Source organism: Balaenoptera ricei, chromosome 9 (genome assembly GCF_028023285.1).
Source record: "Balaenoptera ricei isolate mBalRic1 chromosome 9, mBalRic1.hap2, whole genome shotgun sequence".
Classification (NCBI taxonomy): Eukaryota; Metazoa; Chordata; class Mammalia; order Artiodactyla; family Balaenopteridae; genus Balaenoptera; species Balaenoptera ricei.
The window spans coordinates 42,107,106-42,123,242 of NC_082647.1; the positions used below are offsets into that span (position 1 = coordinate 42,107,106).

Consider the following 16,137-nt stretch of genomic DNA (forward strand, 5'->3'; position numbering starts at 1 on the left):
ACATGATTATTACCAGTTAGTTATACAGTTTGGCCTAACAATGATAGTATTCTGAAAGTCATCAAAAGTGTCTTCTCTAGTTATTCAAATAAAAACGACAATTTCTCAAGTTATTTAGGTAAAGACCACAGCTTATTATATTAATTTAAGAATAGAATCAAGGCTATGTGCTCTAGAGCCCGCGAACCACAACTACTGAGCCTGTGAGCCACAACTACTGAAGCCCATGTGCCTAGAGCCCATGCTGTGCAACATGAGAAGCCACCGCAATGAGAAGCCCGCTCACTGCAATGAAGAGTGGCCCCCGCTCGCCGCAACTAGAGAAAGCCTGCGCAGCAACAAAGACCCAACACAGCCAAAAATAAATTACTTATTTATTTATTAAAAAAAAAAAGAATAGAGTCAAGGTTCTGAAGAAGAGATAACTAGAGATTAAAGGTAGCCCGAGTAAATGAATATTTGCTCCTTCTAAGATCCTTTTCAACAAAGGAAATAGTAATCATGTTTTCACAGATAAAATTGATGGAGGGCTGAAAAACACAAAAAGTCAAAAACATTTACTTCAATAAGGACACTCCATATGTTATGTATGTACAGTTAATTTTTCAAAGTATATTCACACACATTCTCATTTCATTCACAAAATAAAACAATGACCTAAATATTCTTATTTTTACAGGAATCAAAAAGGCCAAGATCTAACCATAAGGCAGTGGCAAGAAGGATTAAGGTCAAGTTCTCTACTTCAGGTTATCTGGCTGAAGGGCCACTTCTTTTACACATTCATTATAATGAAGAAATAATAACTATCAAAAGATGTTATATACGTGTTACTAAAGGGCTATTTTATTTGTTACAATATCTCCTATTAATGGTCACTAGCATCACATTTTAAGGGTTTTAAACAGTTTTAGTGGTCTTTAGCATCAGATTTTTTTCTTTTCTAAGTTAATCAGTGAAAATGTTTCATATTCCAAAGTGAGGAAAAATAGATTGTGTGTGTGCTTTCTAACATATTGTATTGTTTCCAAAAACCAATGCAACTACCGACATATTTCCTTTATTCAATAGAGTATTCTCAAAATGTATACAGCTCTAATCTCCTTTTTACTTTCTCAAGTGGTTAATATGGTATTAAGGGAGTTCATATTTAAAGGACCATGGTAAATCCTTTCATAAAGACGAAGAATTCTTTTATGTACTTATCGCACTATAATTTACATATGCTATCTTTACTTTTCCATACCTAGATTTCTCAAAGCTATATTCACAGAACCTATGTTTTAATTTTTTAGCAATCCCATATAAAAGAAAAGTAGCCCTTAAATATTAAAAAATAGCAGAAGTCAATGTTTCTTAAACATCAGAATCTCTTTATTGAACATCAAAAATAAATTCTTCTCCTTTTATTTTTTGGCCATGTGGCATGTGGGATCTTAGTTCCCCGACCAGGGGCCGGACCAGGGACCGAACCCTTGCCCCCTGCAGTGGAAAGGAAGAATCTTAACCACCGGACCGCCAGGGAAGTCCCAAAATCTTCCCCTTAAGTTTGAAACAAGAAGGTTCATTGTACTCCACTGACATCTGTCATGAACTTCTTTATCTTCCAAACACTTCAAAAATTTCTCCTCACATACTCTTTCCAGACCTTGGTTCTTCCCCTGGCTCATTAGCCCTTCCAAATATTGGCGTTCATGACATCTGCTTTCACTCTCTGCCCTGCTTCTCACAGCCTGACACCATCCGCATTCGTCAGCACCATTCATGCCTGGCAGGTACTAGGCCCTCAAGAAATGTTTGCTGATGAATTCTCAGTGACCACAGCCTCCTACGCTCTGACCTCACCATTCCGCATACCTTCCAACTCTACTGACCTCCTCCTCTCTTCTGCTTGTCCACCACATATATGGCCACACTTGGACGCTAAACAGAACCAGGAAGTGCTCCATCTCCAAGATTTCAAATCCCTGAACTGGCTTCTGATTGTAATCTGAAATCCTTATCTTTTCTCTACTGCTGCTCTCGCCTACTTAACCTGCAAATCCCCTCTAACCCTAATCTTCAGTTTATTCTCCTTTCCCAACTTTTGGTCAAATTAAAAATGTCATAGTTCATTTGTAGCCATGCCTGTGTATTAGCCCTGACTTCCCACCCTGCCCTTTTCTATGAGGCCACATGCTAAGTAGTTCATCTATTCTTAAAAGGTGGCCAAGCAAGTTAAAAAAAAAAAAAGGTAGGAGCTGGCAGGGATCACCTAATTCAGCCCCCTAAAATAGCAGATGAGGAACCAAGAAGACTGTGACTAGTCAGAGATTTCCAGAACCTGTCATTGGCCCTTCCCAGGTCTCTTCCCCAAACACTGCCCAATTTTGATCTTTTCCTGGGCTAGCAATAAGCAGTACAATGCTCACGATGCACCAAGATGCAGCTCCCAGTCAGCCATGTGATCAGGGGGGTAAACAATCAGAACCCATACAACCATTCTGTTTTTCATTTCCAGTACAGTACTCAATAAATTACATGAGATATTCCTCATTTTATAATAAAATAGGATTTGTGTTCATTTTGCCCAACCGTAGCCTAATATAATTGTTCTGAGTATGTTTAAGCTAGGCTAGACTAAGCTATAATGTTTGGTAGGTTAGGTGCATTAAATGCGTTTTTGACTTAGGATGGGTTTATCAGGACATAACCCAGTCGTAAGTTGAAGAAGATCTGTGTTTGTGTGTGTGTGTATAACTCTGTTGGCTCCTTTTCCTCTGCCCCACAACTAAGTAACTAAGAACTTTAAATTCTACCCTGGGTGCTCTTGTCGACCTACACATACCCCCCCAGATGATCTCATCAGTTCCATTGACTTAAAATACCATCTGTATACTGATGGTTCCCAAATTTATTTCTTTGGCATGAACTCTTCCTTGAACTTGTAACACTAATATCCAACCACCTATGTGAAATCTTGACTTGGACTTTTAACTGGTGTATTAAACTTAACATCCAAAATGGAATTTCCCCACTAAACCTATTCTTTCCCCAATCTTCTCCATTTCCATAAATGGCACCACTATCTACCCAGTTGCTCAAGCCAAAAACCTAGGGGTCATATTCAGTTCTTTCTTCTTTTCCTCCTACTCTGTCCACATACCCAACCTACCATCCTCTCTGACTCCAAATATATCTTTTACTTCTCTCCCTCTCTGCAGCTTCCATTCCACTTTAAGCCATCATCACCCTCACTGGACCTACTGCAAGAGTCTCCTGTCTGGTTTCCCTGCTTCCACTCTCATCCTCTTATGCATCATTCTCAGAGCAGTCAATGCGATCTTTAAAAAAAAAAAAAAGCCATATTATGTCACTGCCCTGTTTTAGTGGCTTCTGATTGCACTTAGAAAAAAGTCCAAATTCCTTTCCTTAGCCCCTGCTACCTCTGAAATCTTTTCACTTTCCCCCAGCTCACTGGACTCCAACCATGCTGACCTTCACATAGCCCCAGGATCAGGACAAGATCATTCCCATCCCAGGGCTTTTGCCTTTGCAATTCCCTCTACTTTGAATGCTTGTCTACCCTGCCCAACCCCGCCCCAAATTTCTCATGGCTAACTCTTTCTTATCCTTCAAGTCTCAAAAGTCACTTCCTCAAAGAGGCTTTTCCTGACCCCTCCGTACCCCAAGTCACCATCTCTAGTATACTTCTCTGATTTACTGTACTTCATAGCACCTATTTGTATCTATTACATCATTTGTTTACTTAATTGTTATTTGTTTCTCCCGCTATAAATTCCAAGAGAACTGGGAATCTATTTTATTTACTCACCACAGCATCCCTGATGTATGCGCACAAGGACTGCCCGATATATGTATATCATATTTACATATGTATGTATGCACTACCAGTAGTAACATAAATAATAAACATCTGTGGAAGGAGTAAATAAATGCACATCTTGATTTCTTCAAAATGTAATTAAGATAGGCAATATTTTTGATGTCTGATTAATAAAAAATATCCTTCCTCCCTCAGTCATTTACAATAAAACATCCTATCAAAAAAATATCACAGGGTTTCCCAGGATTTTTGTGCTGTCCTGACTATTTTCAATGAGGTGAAAGGCAGAGGCAGTTTCACAAAGCATTCTTTTATTTGGCTTCCACTTCATGTTTTTCATTCTCCTGAAAAAGACAAACTGAAAACATTCCATTCTCTCAATACAGACATCCCAAAAGCATTCAAACTGCACTGAAAAAAAATTTCTTAAAGCTACAGAAACCAACTTTCCCTGGCTCTTTTTTTCTTTCAGAGTCAAGGAACATTGTTTACAGCTGCCCTGAGGCTTCCTTTAATGCTTGTTAGAATCTGGGATGTTGCAACCAGAGTTTCTCTGTTCTTTTATAACGGCAAGCTGCAGATTAATTTTCCTCGATTCATAAATTTCCAGTGACATAGAATGTTATAAATTGTTTGCAAGAGAACAGGGAGGAAAGTCAAAAGTATTTTCTAGAAGCCTCTCCTCCCCTTATTCTTTTAAACTCTCATCTGAAATGTAAAAGTAAACAAATATTATTTTAATGTTCTATTTTTTTTTTTTAGTTACTGAGATAACTTCTCCTTAAGAAATTAAACTTTTTCTCAGTTTCAAGCATAATATATACTTGATCTGCTCTCAACAAAATGAACTTTTGCTATAGAAAGTGAAATATTATAGTTATTTGTCTCTCCACCAGCACTAACAATGCTTATTAGCGACCTTCTCCAGTCTTCACCATTCCTCTTTCTTGGCCTTTACTACCCAGGTTAATGATCAAATGTGTTCTAAGCCTTTAAAAAGGAAGATGTTGATCTTTTTTCTTAAAAAAAAAAAACAAAAAAACCCATCCTCCCTTACTACAGAGATGTTTCGACTGACTTCTTTTGTCCTGAAACTCCATTGACTGTGAGTAGCTTGCCATGTATCAATAGTTTGTACATGGAATATACACATTAACATATGAGTTAATTAAAAGTTACTGGAAAAAATAAAAATGTAAGTTCTTTATCCAAAACATAAAAATCTCACCACACATAAAAAAACCAATATTTCTCTGAAAATATCTTTTCCTATCATTTTTGTATCTAAAATTTAATGGAAATCATTGTTAAAGAGAATCAGAAATTGAAATGATCCACAATACAGTGCTGGTAGTGAACATAAAAATAACCATTAAAAAACTGAAGTATAATGCTGCAGTAGGATAACTACAATAGCATTCTTGGCCATCTTTGGAAAACTTAAGTTTAGTAAAACTTTAAAAAGGGGGGACGTGTATCCTTAGAGATAAACAAATTATTAAAAGCAGTTTTAATAATTCTTAACTTTATTTTGCAATCAGTGCTTTGAAAATGGAGTTTATATAGAAACAGGTTTAAAGGAAAGTTTCTCAAAAAGATGGAATTGTTCATTGTTCTGGCAGATATGTAAAAACAATGCTGACTCAAAAGCAGCTAAGTGGACAGCTGCAGATGCCTTACCCAATGGAAATACTAAACAGGCGTAGCACGAATCAATAATTAACAAAGCAGATGCACAAAGGTTGATGAGGATGAATAATTGCATAGGCCGGAGTGGTAAAAGAAGCTTATAACAGTACTAGTTTTGTAAGAAATTAGATAAACTCCTTGTTTTCATGAATTTGTTAGCAAGAGTACTTCAGTGCCTAATAGTACACAAAGAATATCTTTTTTAAATGCTTTGAATTAATTGATATGCACCTTTATATAGTATTTATCACTGAAGATGTTTATAAATCAAAATGATCCACAAGAAAATACTGGTAGGGTGAACATAAAAATAATTTTTAAAGTAAGCAATGAAATAATATTCTGGATGGGCTAACTACAGGGGCATCAAATTGTCTACTTTTAGAATTCTTAAGTTTAACGAAATGTTGAAGAGGGAGGTATACCTTTAGTGTACCTCATTTTCTAACGTGTGTGTGTGCATATATATATATATATACACACATATATATATCCCTCCATGCTTGTCAGTAAGTGTCTTGAGGATAATTATTGTGTCTTTTATGTACTCTAAAAGCACTAAGCCCTGTCTCTTGTATATAAATAAATAGCTCTGAAATTAATAAAATAATACATCTTGGTTTCTTCAAAATATAATGAAAATGGACAACCTGATTACCCATGCTTTAGTAAAAACATTCAGAGTAAATTCTTTAGATGCTGAACATATGACTTGGAAACATCTTTTAGGAGTCTTTATTTTTTTGAGAATTACAGTTCTTAAACTGCAGTGACTTGAAAAATTAGAAATTTGCAGAGGTAACAGATGTATTTATAGCAAACTTGGAAAGCAGGTTTCAGAGTTTTAGGTATATGAGGAAGTTAAGGAAGATATGTAAGGAAGTTAGGTATATAAGTTTCATTTACATACTTTTTCCTTAGGACATATGTTGCAAGAACAACTGCTCTTCTGAATGCAAAGGATTCATTGCTTATTACTATATCAAGTATTTAACCTGAAGATGTGTTCCTTATCTACATGCCCATTCTATATCATTCTATTTTGCTTTGAATTATCATTGAAAATGCATGCTTTCTATTATCTACTTATTCCTTAACTTACAAATAATTGAGTACATACTGTGTGCTAGACACTATTCTATTTGCTGTAAGTATAGCAGTGAACAATCAAAAATCACTGCACTTGTGGAAATTTTATTCTAGAGATGGAGACAGACAATAATCAAGATAAATCAGTAAGATTTCCCACAGCACATGACGTAGGAAGCTGCCCCCGCCAGAGACTTAGCATTAGGAGTGAGGGGGTAAAGGAGTTTGGGGGTGGGGTGGGGGGTGTTCAGAAAGAGAACACGCACGCACACACACGCTAGGAGCAGGAACATCTTCCCTAGCTTAGTGGGATTCTCCTCCCACCAGAGCCATGTGTAAGAGGAAATCTTGGGCTTTGCTCTATCGAAAGTGCTCGTCTGGGTGATTCTTGAGCACCACCATCCAGAAGTGCTGGCGTCCGATGCATTTTCCTTTGCTTTGCAAAGAAGAATCGTGAACTTCAAAACCCTCCGAGACGGATTATTAATCCTGCTTTGCAGGAAAGGAAAACCCTCCATCCTCGGCCACCGGCCACCCCTCTCTGGAGACCCTGCTATCACCCAGGCACTCCGAGCCAAAAGGGGACACTTTGGGAATGACCATGCTCCATGGAGGGACAGAGCCAGCCCCTAGCTTCTCTACACAGAACCTCCTCCACTAAAGCTCCAAAAATCAAAAACTAACTGCCAGAGGAATCATTAAAAAAAAAAAAAAAGTCCAGCCACTAACCTCACATGCAAATGAAATAATCACTCTGGATCCTGCATTATGAGCTGCTCTCCATACCCTGATTACCTTTGAAGTCCATATTTTTTTTCGTTGAATTTGCATGTCTTTAAGACACAGATTAAAACAAAATTCATGCTTTATTGGATTTTAAATGATCTTCCTTTTATTTATCCTTTGTCTTTCTTATGTGGATATGCAAGCGAGAAGACGCGACTGGATATTCCCAACATGTTCACTCCCTTAATCTGTCTGTCTAGAGGTATGGCTTCTACAGACCAAGCCGTGTGACTGACAGGGTCTTGGTTCCCCAGCCAGGTGTCAGGCCTGTGCCTCTGAGGTGGGAGAGCCGAGTTCAGGACACTGGTCCACCACAGACCTCCTGGCTACACGTAATATGAAACGGCGAAAGCTCTCCCAGGGATCTCCATCTCAACGCTAAGACCCAGCTCCACTCAACGCCCAGCAAGCTACAGTGCTGGACACCCTATGCCAAACAACTAGCAAGACAGGAACACAACCCCACCCATTAGCAGAGAGGCTGCCTAAAATCATAGTAAGGTCACAGACACGCCAAAACACACCACTTGATGCAGTCCTGCCCACCAGAAAGACAAGATCTAGCCTCATCCACCAGAACACAGGCACCAGTCCCCTCCACCAGGAAGCCTACACAACCTACTGAGCCAACCTTAGCCACTGGGGGCAGACACAAAAAACAGTGGGAACTACGAACCTGCAGGCTGCGAAAAGGAGACCCCAAACACAGTAAGTTAAGCAAAATGAGAAGACAGAGAAACACACAGCAGATGAAGGAGCAAGGTAAAAACCCACCAGACCAAACAAATGAAGAGGAAATAGGCAGTCTACCTGAAAAAGAATTCAGAATAATGATAGTAAAGATGATCCAAAATCTTGGAAATAGAATGGAGAAAATACAAGAAACGTTTAACAAGGACCTAGAAGAACTAAAGAGCAAACAAACAATGATGAACAACACAATAAGTGAAATTTAAAATTCTCTAGAAGGAATCAATAGCAGAATAACTGAGGCAGAAGAACGGATAAGTGACCTGGAAGATAAAATAGTGGAAACAACTACTGCAGAGTAGAATAAAGAAAAAAGAATGAAAAGAATTGAGGACAGTCTTAAGAGACCTCTAGAACAACATTAAATGCACCAACATTCAAATTATAGGGATCCCAGAAGAAGAAGAGAAAAAGAAAGGGACTGAGAAAATATTTGAAAAGATTATAGTTGAAAACGTCCCTAATATGGGAAAGGAAATAGTCAATCAAGTCCAGAAAGTGCAGAGAGTCCCATACAGGATAAATCCAAGGAGAAACACACCAAGACATATTAAACTATCAAAAATTAAATACAAAGAAAAAATATTAAAAGCATACAAGGGAAAATAACATACAAGGGATTCCCCATAAGATTAACAGCTGATATTTCAGCAGGAACTCTGCAAGCCAGAAGGGAGTTGCAGAACATATTTAAAGTGATGAAAGGGAAAAACCTACAACCAAGATTACTCTACCCAGCAAGCATGTCATTCAGATTCGACAGAGAAATTAAAACCTTTACAGACAAGCAAAAGATAACAGAATTCAGCACCACCAAACCAGCTTTACAACAAATGCTAAAGGAACTTCTCTAGTCAGGAAACACAAGAGAAGGAAAAGACCTACAATAACAAACCCAAAACAATTAAGAAAATGGTAATAGGAACATACATATTGATAATTACCTTAAATGTAAATGGATTAAATGCTCCAACCAGAAGACATAGACTGGCTGAATGGATCCAAAAACAAGACCTGTATATATGCTGTCTACAAGAGACCTAGGGACACATACAGACTGAAAGTGAGGGGATGGAAAAAGGTATTCCATGCAAATGGAAATCAAAAGAAAGCTGGAGTAGCAATTCTCATATCAGACAAAATAAACTTTAAAATAAAGACTATTACAAGAGACAAAGAAGAACACTACATAATGATCAAGGGATCAATCTAAGAAGAAGATACAACAATTGTAAATATTTATGCACCCAACATAGGAGCATCTCAATAAATAAGGCAAATGCTAACATCCATAAAAGGGGAAATCAACAGTAACACAATCATAGTAGGGGACTTTAACACCCCACTTTCACCAGTGGACAGATCATCCAAAATGAAAATAAATAAGGAAACAAGCTTTAAATGATAACATTAAACAAGATGGACTTAATTGATATTTATAGGACATTCCATCCAAAAACAACAGAATACACTTTCTTCTCAAGTGCACACAGAACATTCTCCAGGAGAGATCATATCTTGGGTCACAAATCAAGCCTTGGTAAATTTAAGATAATTGAAATTGAAATTGTATCGAGTATCTTTTCCGACCACAACGCTATAAGACTAGATATCAATTACAGGAAAAAATCTGTAAAAAATAACAAACACATGGAGGCTAAACAATACACTACTTAATAACCAAGAGATCAGTAAAGAAATCAAAGAGGAAATCAAAAAATACCTAGAAATAAATGACAATGAAAACATGACGACCTAAAACCTATGGGATGCAACAAAAGCAGTTCTAAGAGGGAAGTTTATAGCAATACAATCCTACCTCAAGAAACAAGAAACATCTCAAACAACCTAACCTTACACCTAAAGCAATTAGAGAAAGAAGAACAAAAAACCCCCAAAGTTAGCAGAAGGAAAGAAATCATAAAGATCAGATCAGAAATAAATGAAATAGAAACAAAGAAAACAATAGCAAAGATCAATAAAATTAAAACCTGGTTCTTTGAGAAATAAACAAAATTGATAAACCATTAGCCAGACTCATCAAGAGAAAAAGGGAGAAGCCTCAAATCAATAGAATTAGAAATGGAAAAGGAGAAGAAACTACTGACACCGCAGAAATACAGAGGATCATGAGAGATTACTACCAGCAACTATATGCCAATAAAATGGACAACCTGGAAGAAATGGACAAATTCTTAGAAAAGCACAACCTTCCGAGACTGAACCAGGAAGAAATAGAAGAAGAAATAGAAAATATAAACAGACCAATCACAAGCACTGAAATTGAAACTGTGATTAAAAATCTTCCAACAAACAAAAGCCCAGGACCAGATGGCTTCACAGGCAAATTCTATCAAACATTTAGAGAAGAGCTAACACCTATCCTTCTCAAACTCTTCCAAAATATTGCAGAGGGAGGAACACTCCCAAACTCATTCTACGAGGCCACCATCACCCTGATACCAAAACCAGACAAAGATGTCACAAAGAAAGAAAACTACAGGCCAATATCACTGATGAACATAAATGCAAAAATCCTCAACAAAGTACTAGCAAACAGAATCCAACAGCACATTAAAAGGATCATACACCATGATCAAGTGGGGTTTATCCCAGGAATGCAAGGATTCTTCAATATACGCAAATCAATCAATGTGATACACCATATTAACAAACTGAAGGAGAAAAACCATATGATCATCTCAATAGATGCAGAAAAAGTTTTTGACAAAATTCAACACCTATTTATGATAAAAATCCTCCAGAAAGTAGGCATAGAGGGAACTTACTTCAACATAATAAAGGTCATATATGACAAACCCACAGCCAACATTGTTCTCAATGGTGAAAAACTGAAACCATTTCCTCTAAGATCAGGAACAAGACAAGGTTGTACACCCTCACCACTGTTATTCAACATAGTTCTGGAAGTCCTAGCCACGGCAATCAGAGAAGAAAAAGAAATAAAAGGAATCCAAATCGGAAAAGAAGAAGTAAAGCTGTCACTGTTTGCAGAAAACATGATGCTATATATAGAGAATCCTAAAGATGCTACCAGAAAACTACCAGAGCTGATCAATGAATTTGGTAAAGTAGCAGGATACAAAATTAATGCACAGAAATCTCTTGCATTCCTATATGCTAATGATGAGAAATCTAAAAGAGAAATTAAGGAAACACTCCCATTTACTACTGCAACAAAAAGAATAAAATTCCTAGGAATAAACCTACCTAAGGAGACAAAAGACCTGTATGCAGAAAACTATAAGACACTGATGAAAGAAATCAAAGATGATACAAACAGATGGAGAGATATACCATGTTCTTGGATTGGAGAATCAACATTGTGAAAATGACTATATTACCCAAAGCAATCTACAAATTCAATGCAATCGCTATCAAACTACCACTGGCATTTTTCACAGAACTAGAACAAAAAATCTCACAATTTGTATGGAAACACAAAAGACCCCGAATAGCCAAAGCAATCTTGAGAAAGAAAAACGGAGCTGGAGGAATCAGGCTCCCTGACTTCAGACTATACTACAAAGCTACAGTAATCAAGACAGTATGGTACTGGCACAAAAACAGAAATATAGATCAATGGAACAAGATAGAAAGCCCAGAGATAAACTCAGGTACATATGGTCACCTTATTTTTGATAAAGGAGGCAAGAATATACAATAGAGAAAAGACAGCCTCTTCAATAAGTGATGCAGGGAAAACTGAACAGCTACATTTAAAGGAATGAAATTAGACCACTCCCTAACACCATACACAAAAATAAACTGAAAATGGATTAAAGACCTAAATGTAAGGCCAGACACTGTAAAACTCTTAGAGGAAAACATAGAACATTCTATGACATAAATCACAGCAAGATCCTTTTTGAAATACCTCCTAGAGAAATGGAAATAAAAACACAAATAAACAAATGGGACCTAATGAAACTTAAAATCTTTTGCACAGCAAAGGAAAAGATAAACAAGTTGAAAAGGCAACCCTCAGAATGGGAGAAAATATTTGCAAATGAAGCAAATGACAAAGGATTAATTTCCAAAATTTACAAGCAGCTCATGCAGCTCAATATCAAAAAAACAAACAACCCAATCCAAAAATGGGCAGAAGACCTAAGTAGACATTTCTCCAAGGAAGATATACAGATTGCCAACAAACACATGAAAGGATGCTCAGCATCACTAATTATTAGAGAAATGCAAATCAATATTACAATGAGATATCACCTCACACCAGTCAGAATGGCCATCATCAACAAATCTACAAACAGTAAATGCTGGAGAGGGTGTGGAGATAAGGGAACCCTCTTGCACTGTTGGTGCGAATGTAAATTGATACAGCCACTATGGAGAACAGAATGAAGGTTCCCTAAAAAACTAAAAATAGAACTACCATATGACCCATCAATCCCACTACTGGGCATATACCCTGAGAAAACCAAAAAAGAGTCATGTACCACAATGTTCATTGCAGCTCTATTTACAATAGCCAGGACATGGAAGCAACCTAAGTGTCCATCGACAGGTGAATGGATAAAGAAGATGTGGCACATATATGCAATGGAATATTACTCAGCCATAAAAGGAAACGAAACTGAGTTATTTGTAATGAGGTGGATGGACCTAGAGTGTTTCATACAGAGTGAAATAAGTCAGAAAGAGAAAAACAAATACCGTATGCTAACACATACATATGGAATCTAAAAAAAATAAAAAAAGAATCTACATTCTTTTAAATGTAGCTGTCCAATTTTTTTTCAAATCTAAAAAAAAAACAAACGTGGTTCTGAAGTACCTAGGGGCAGGACAGGAATAATGACGCAGTCGTAGAGAATGGACTTGAGGACACAGGGAGGGGGAAGGGTAAGCTGGGATGAAGTGAGAGAGTGGCATGGACATATATACAGTACCAAATGTAAAATAGTTACCTAGTGGGAAGCAGCTGCATAGCACAGGGAGATCAGCTCGGTGCTTTGTGACCACCTAGAGCGGTGGGATAGGGACTGTGGGAGGCAGAGGCAAGAGCGAGGCGATATGGGGACATATGTATATGTATAGCTGAACCACTTTGTTATAAAGCAGAAACTAACACACTATTGTAAAGCAATTATACTCCAATAAAGATGTTTTTAAAAAAGGAATCAGTAAAATATGTAATAAATTATATAATGTTAAGTGCTAAGGAAAAAAAAAATAAAGCAGAGAAAGGGTATGGGAAATCTGAGAAAGGAATGGAATTTTAAATTGAGTGGCCGAGAAAGGCCTCACTGAGAAGTGACATTTGGATTAAGTCCTGAGAAGTGAAGGAGCTAGTCCTGTGGGCTTAAGGCCAGGGTGGGTGCTGGGGGTGGGGGAGCATTCCAGGCAGGGGAGCTCCAAAATTGCAGTGGGCATGAGGTGAAACAGTGCTTGGCATAGCTGACGAATATCTAGGAGGCCAGCGTGTCTGGAGGAGACCAAGGAGGAGAGCAGTGGGAGATGAGCCCAAAGAGATGGCAGGAGGCTAGGTCCTAAAGGACCTCATAGGTAAGAAAGGAAGCCACTGAAGTGTTTTTCACAGAGAACTGACATTATCTGACTTTTTAACAGGATCATGCTGGCCACTGAGTTTTGAGAGTCAAGTGAAGAGGGCAAGAGTGGAAACATGGGGTTCATTTAGGAGGCTACAGTTATAATCCAGACAAAAGCTGGTGGTGGCTTGAGCCAGAAAAGTGGCAGTGGTGATAGTGAGAAGTGGCTGGATCCTGGATATATTCTGAAAATAGTGTTCACAGGATTTTCTGACAAACTGGGATGTGGGGTTAGCCACTATCTGTGATACTGTCAAATTTCCATCGTATGCCCCTAATTGGTGAAAAAGATACAAAATTCTCACTTGTTCTGTCATTCTTAGAGTATGATGTTCCTGACATAACTTCAACTTCCGTTTTGTTCCTGAGTTTGAAAACACATCCCACAATTATTTCTGTGTCCTATCTCAACCTTGAGGAAAGATAAAGAGAAAATGTGGCTTTGAAAATTGACAGTGCCAATGCTATCTTATGAGTTTCTCAACTGTTAGCTCCAGCCTTATTTCATTTCCCTTGATGTTCTCAAGGCCTGTCTCAGAACCTTGCACACCTTAGGCTCTCAGAAAATGTTCGTTAAATGGTATAGTCTCCACATTTCCCACGCAATAATGAAAACAACAATCAGCCCCTATCAACTGCACAATCATAAATTAAAATTTGTATTTTAGTATTAAGGATATTATGCCGGGGTACTCATTGGGTAAATGTAGTTGAGCTTCCAGCACCTTCATTACTACCAGCTGCAATCTAAAGTTGTTTTAGCTTTTTGCACCTGGAAAGGTAACTAAAAGGAGGAGGAGACTGGCTTTGTAATTCGCAGCTAGGACTGCGCCACCTGTCTCTTGTAAAATCTACTGAGGAGTTAACGCCCTCTTGAACAGCGCACAAATGTCTACGAGGATGATCAGTCAAAATGCGTGTGTAGGAAAGGCTGGAGATCCGAGCCTCTCCCAGGGTCCAGCCCACAAGCTCCCGAGGCACGGGCCTGCGCTGTGCACGCCGGGAGTTGTAGTTCCTCCTCTTCCTGCGAGCCAGGACGCCGTATCTCTGGCGCCTCCAACGGCGCGCAGGCTCCGTGAAGCACGGCGCACGCGGACGGCACGCGTTTCCTAGCAACGGGGGAGCGGCAACGTCACGCCGGCGGGCGCTAAGAGCAGCTGCACGGTGTTGGGCGGCTTTGAGTACCTTCCAGCACCTGCGGGTTGGAGGAACGCTGCTCGCAGCTCTCTGTCGGCACGTCTCCGTCCGTCCTTACCCACCTTATCCTGCACCCGGTCGCTGAGAGCAACCTTCCTCCGCGACCCCGCGTCTGAGGCACGGCCGGAGGCTAGAGGTGGCCTGCCGGGTTCTTGTCTGGCCCTCGCCCCGAGCGCCCGCGGAGCCCGCCGCCCGCGGCCTCAGCGGGACGATGCTGGAGTCCATTCGCGTGACGGGTGAGTGCCAGGAAGGGTGGCCCCTGGGCTGGCGGCAGCGGCCAGCGTCGTCCCGGCCGCTTGCGGCGAGTACCCGGAGGCCGAGGTGACGGTAGGATGTGGGCTTCGGTGCTCAACGCGGCGCCCTGAACAGTGCGGAACGCGCGGAAGGTGCTCAGGAAAAAGGTGTGCAGGGAAGAGAGAAAACGGTCCCTTTTCCTTTTGTCACTTATTATCAGTAAGCGCGTGCTGTGGACTGTAGTGAGGTAAAGTATAATAGATCGGCCCTACAAATGTACAATCTGAATATTGTTAAATTCTGTTTCAAGGCTTATTAGATATGTAATTAGGCAGTGCAGTGCACTAGGATCTAGTTTTCTAGAATGTTCAGAAAAGTCAGAGCTAAGCAAAAGAGCACATCTCTGTATATCAGTATTTATACTGTTTGTATGTATGCTTTTATTCTTAAATCAGAACGTTTTGAGTTGATATTAAGAGGTCACTTTATAGTATGTATTATACTAAGCGCAAAAAATGGTTGTTTAGACCCCATGTCAGAAAGTTATTTGCCTTTTGTTACTTTTAGAAAATAACTGTGTATATTAATCATCTAAAAATTATCTTACACAATATTAGAATAATTTCCTAGGCCATTTTCCCGTCATTTGATTCTGCCTAACATTCCTGCAAGACAGCTTTCTTGATAACCTAGTATCATGACTGAAAACAACGAAGAACAGCAGAGTAAAGGGAGATGCCTAATCTTGCAACTGGCTTCAAAATAAGACCAGATTTTTTTACTTTAAGGCATCGCTGTACCTAATAGACCATTTTTCTGCAAAATTTTAAATTGTATAACGAAATGCACTTTTAATGAAAATATTTATGGTCTTAATTTTATATTTCATGTTCCAGGTTATAAAATGAGGAGTTGATTTTGTGCAGTCATGACATTGCTGTGATTTATCTCATTGTTATTTATGTTGTCAGGAAACAT

The 16,137-nt window shown here is 38.8% G+C and overlaps 1 protein-coding gene across 5 annotated transcripts in view; it reads left to right on the forward strand.

Moving 5' to 3' along the window:
• Window positions 1-729: 729 nt before the first annotated feature.
• Window positions 730-16,137, forward strand: part of MATCAP2 (microtubule associated tyrosine carboxypeptidase 2) — an 89,526-nt gene continuing 74,118 nt past the window's right edge. For 4 of the 5 annotated variants that reach the window (XM_059932699.1, XM_059932698.1, XM_059932701.1 and 1 more), the window contains exon 1: window positions 14,864-15,161. In XM_059932699.1, the coding sequence (XP_059788682.1) occupies window positions 15,137-15,161 (25 nt within the window). In that variant the 5' untranslated portion in view covers window positions 14,864-15,136. Of the gene's footprint in view, window positions 750-14,863; window positions 15,162-16,137 lie in introns of those variants that run through there. The other variant, XM_059932702.1, reaches the window with a different exon arrangement.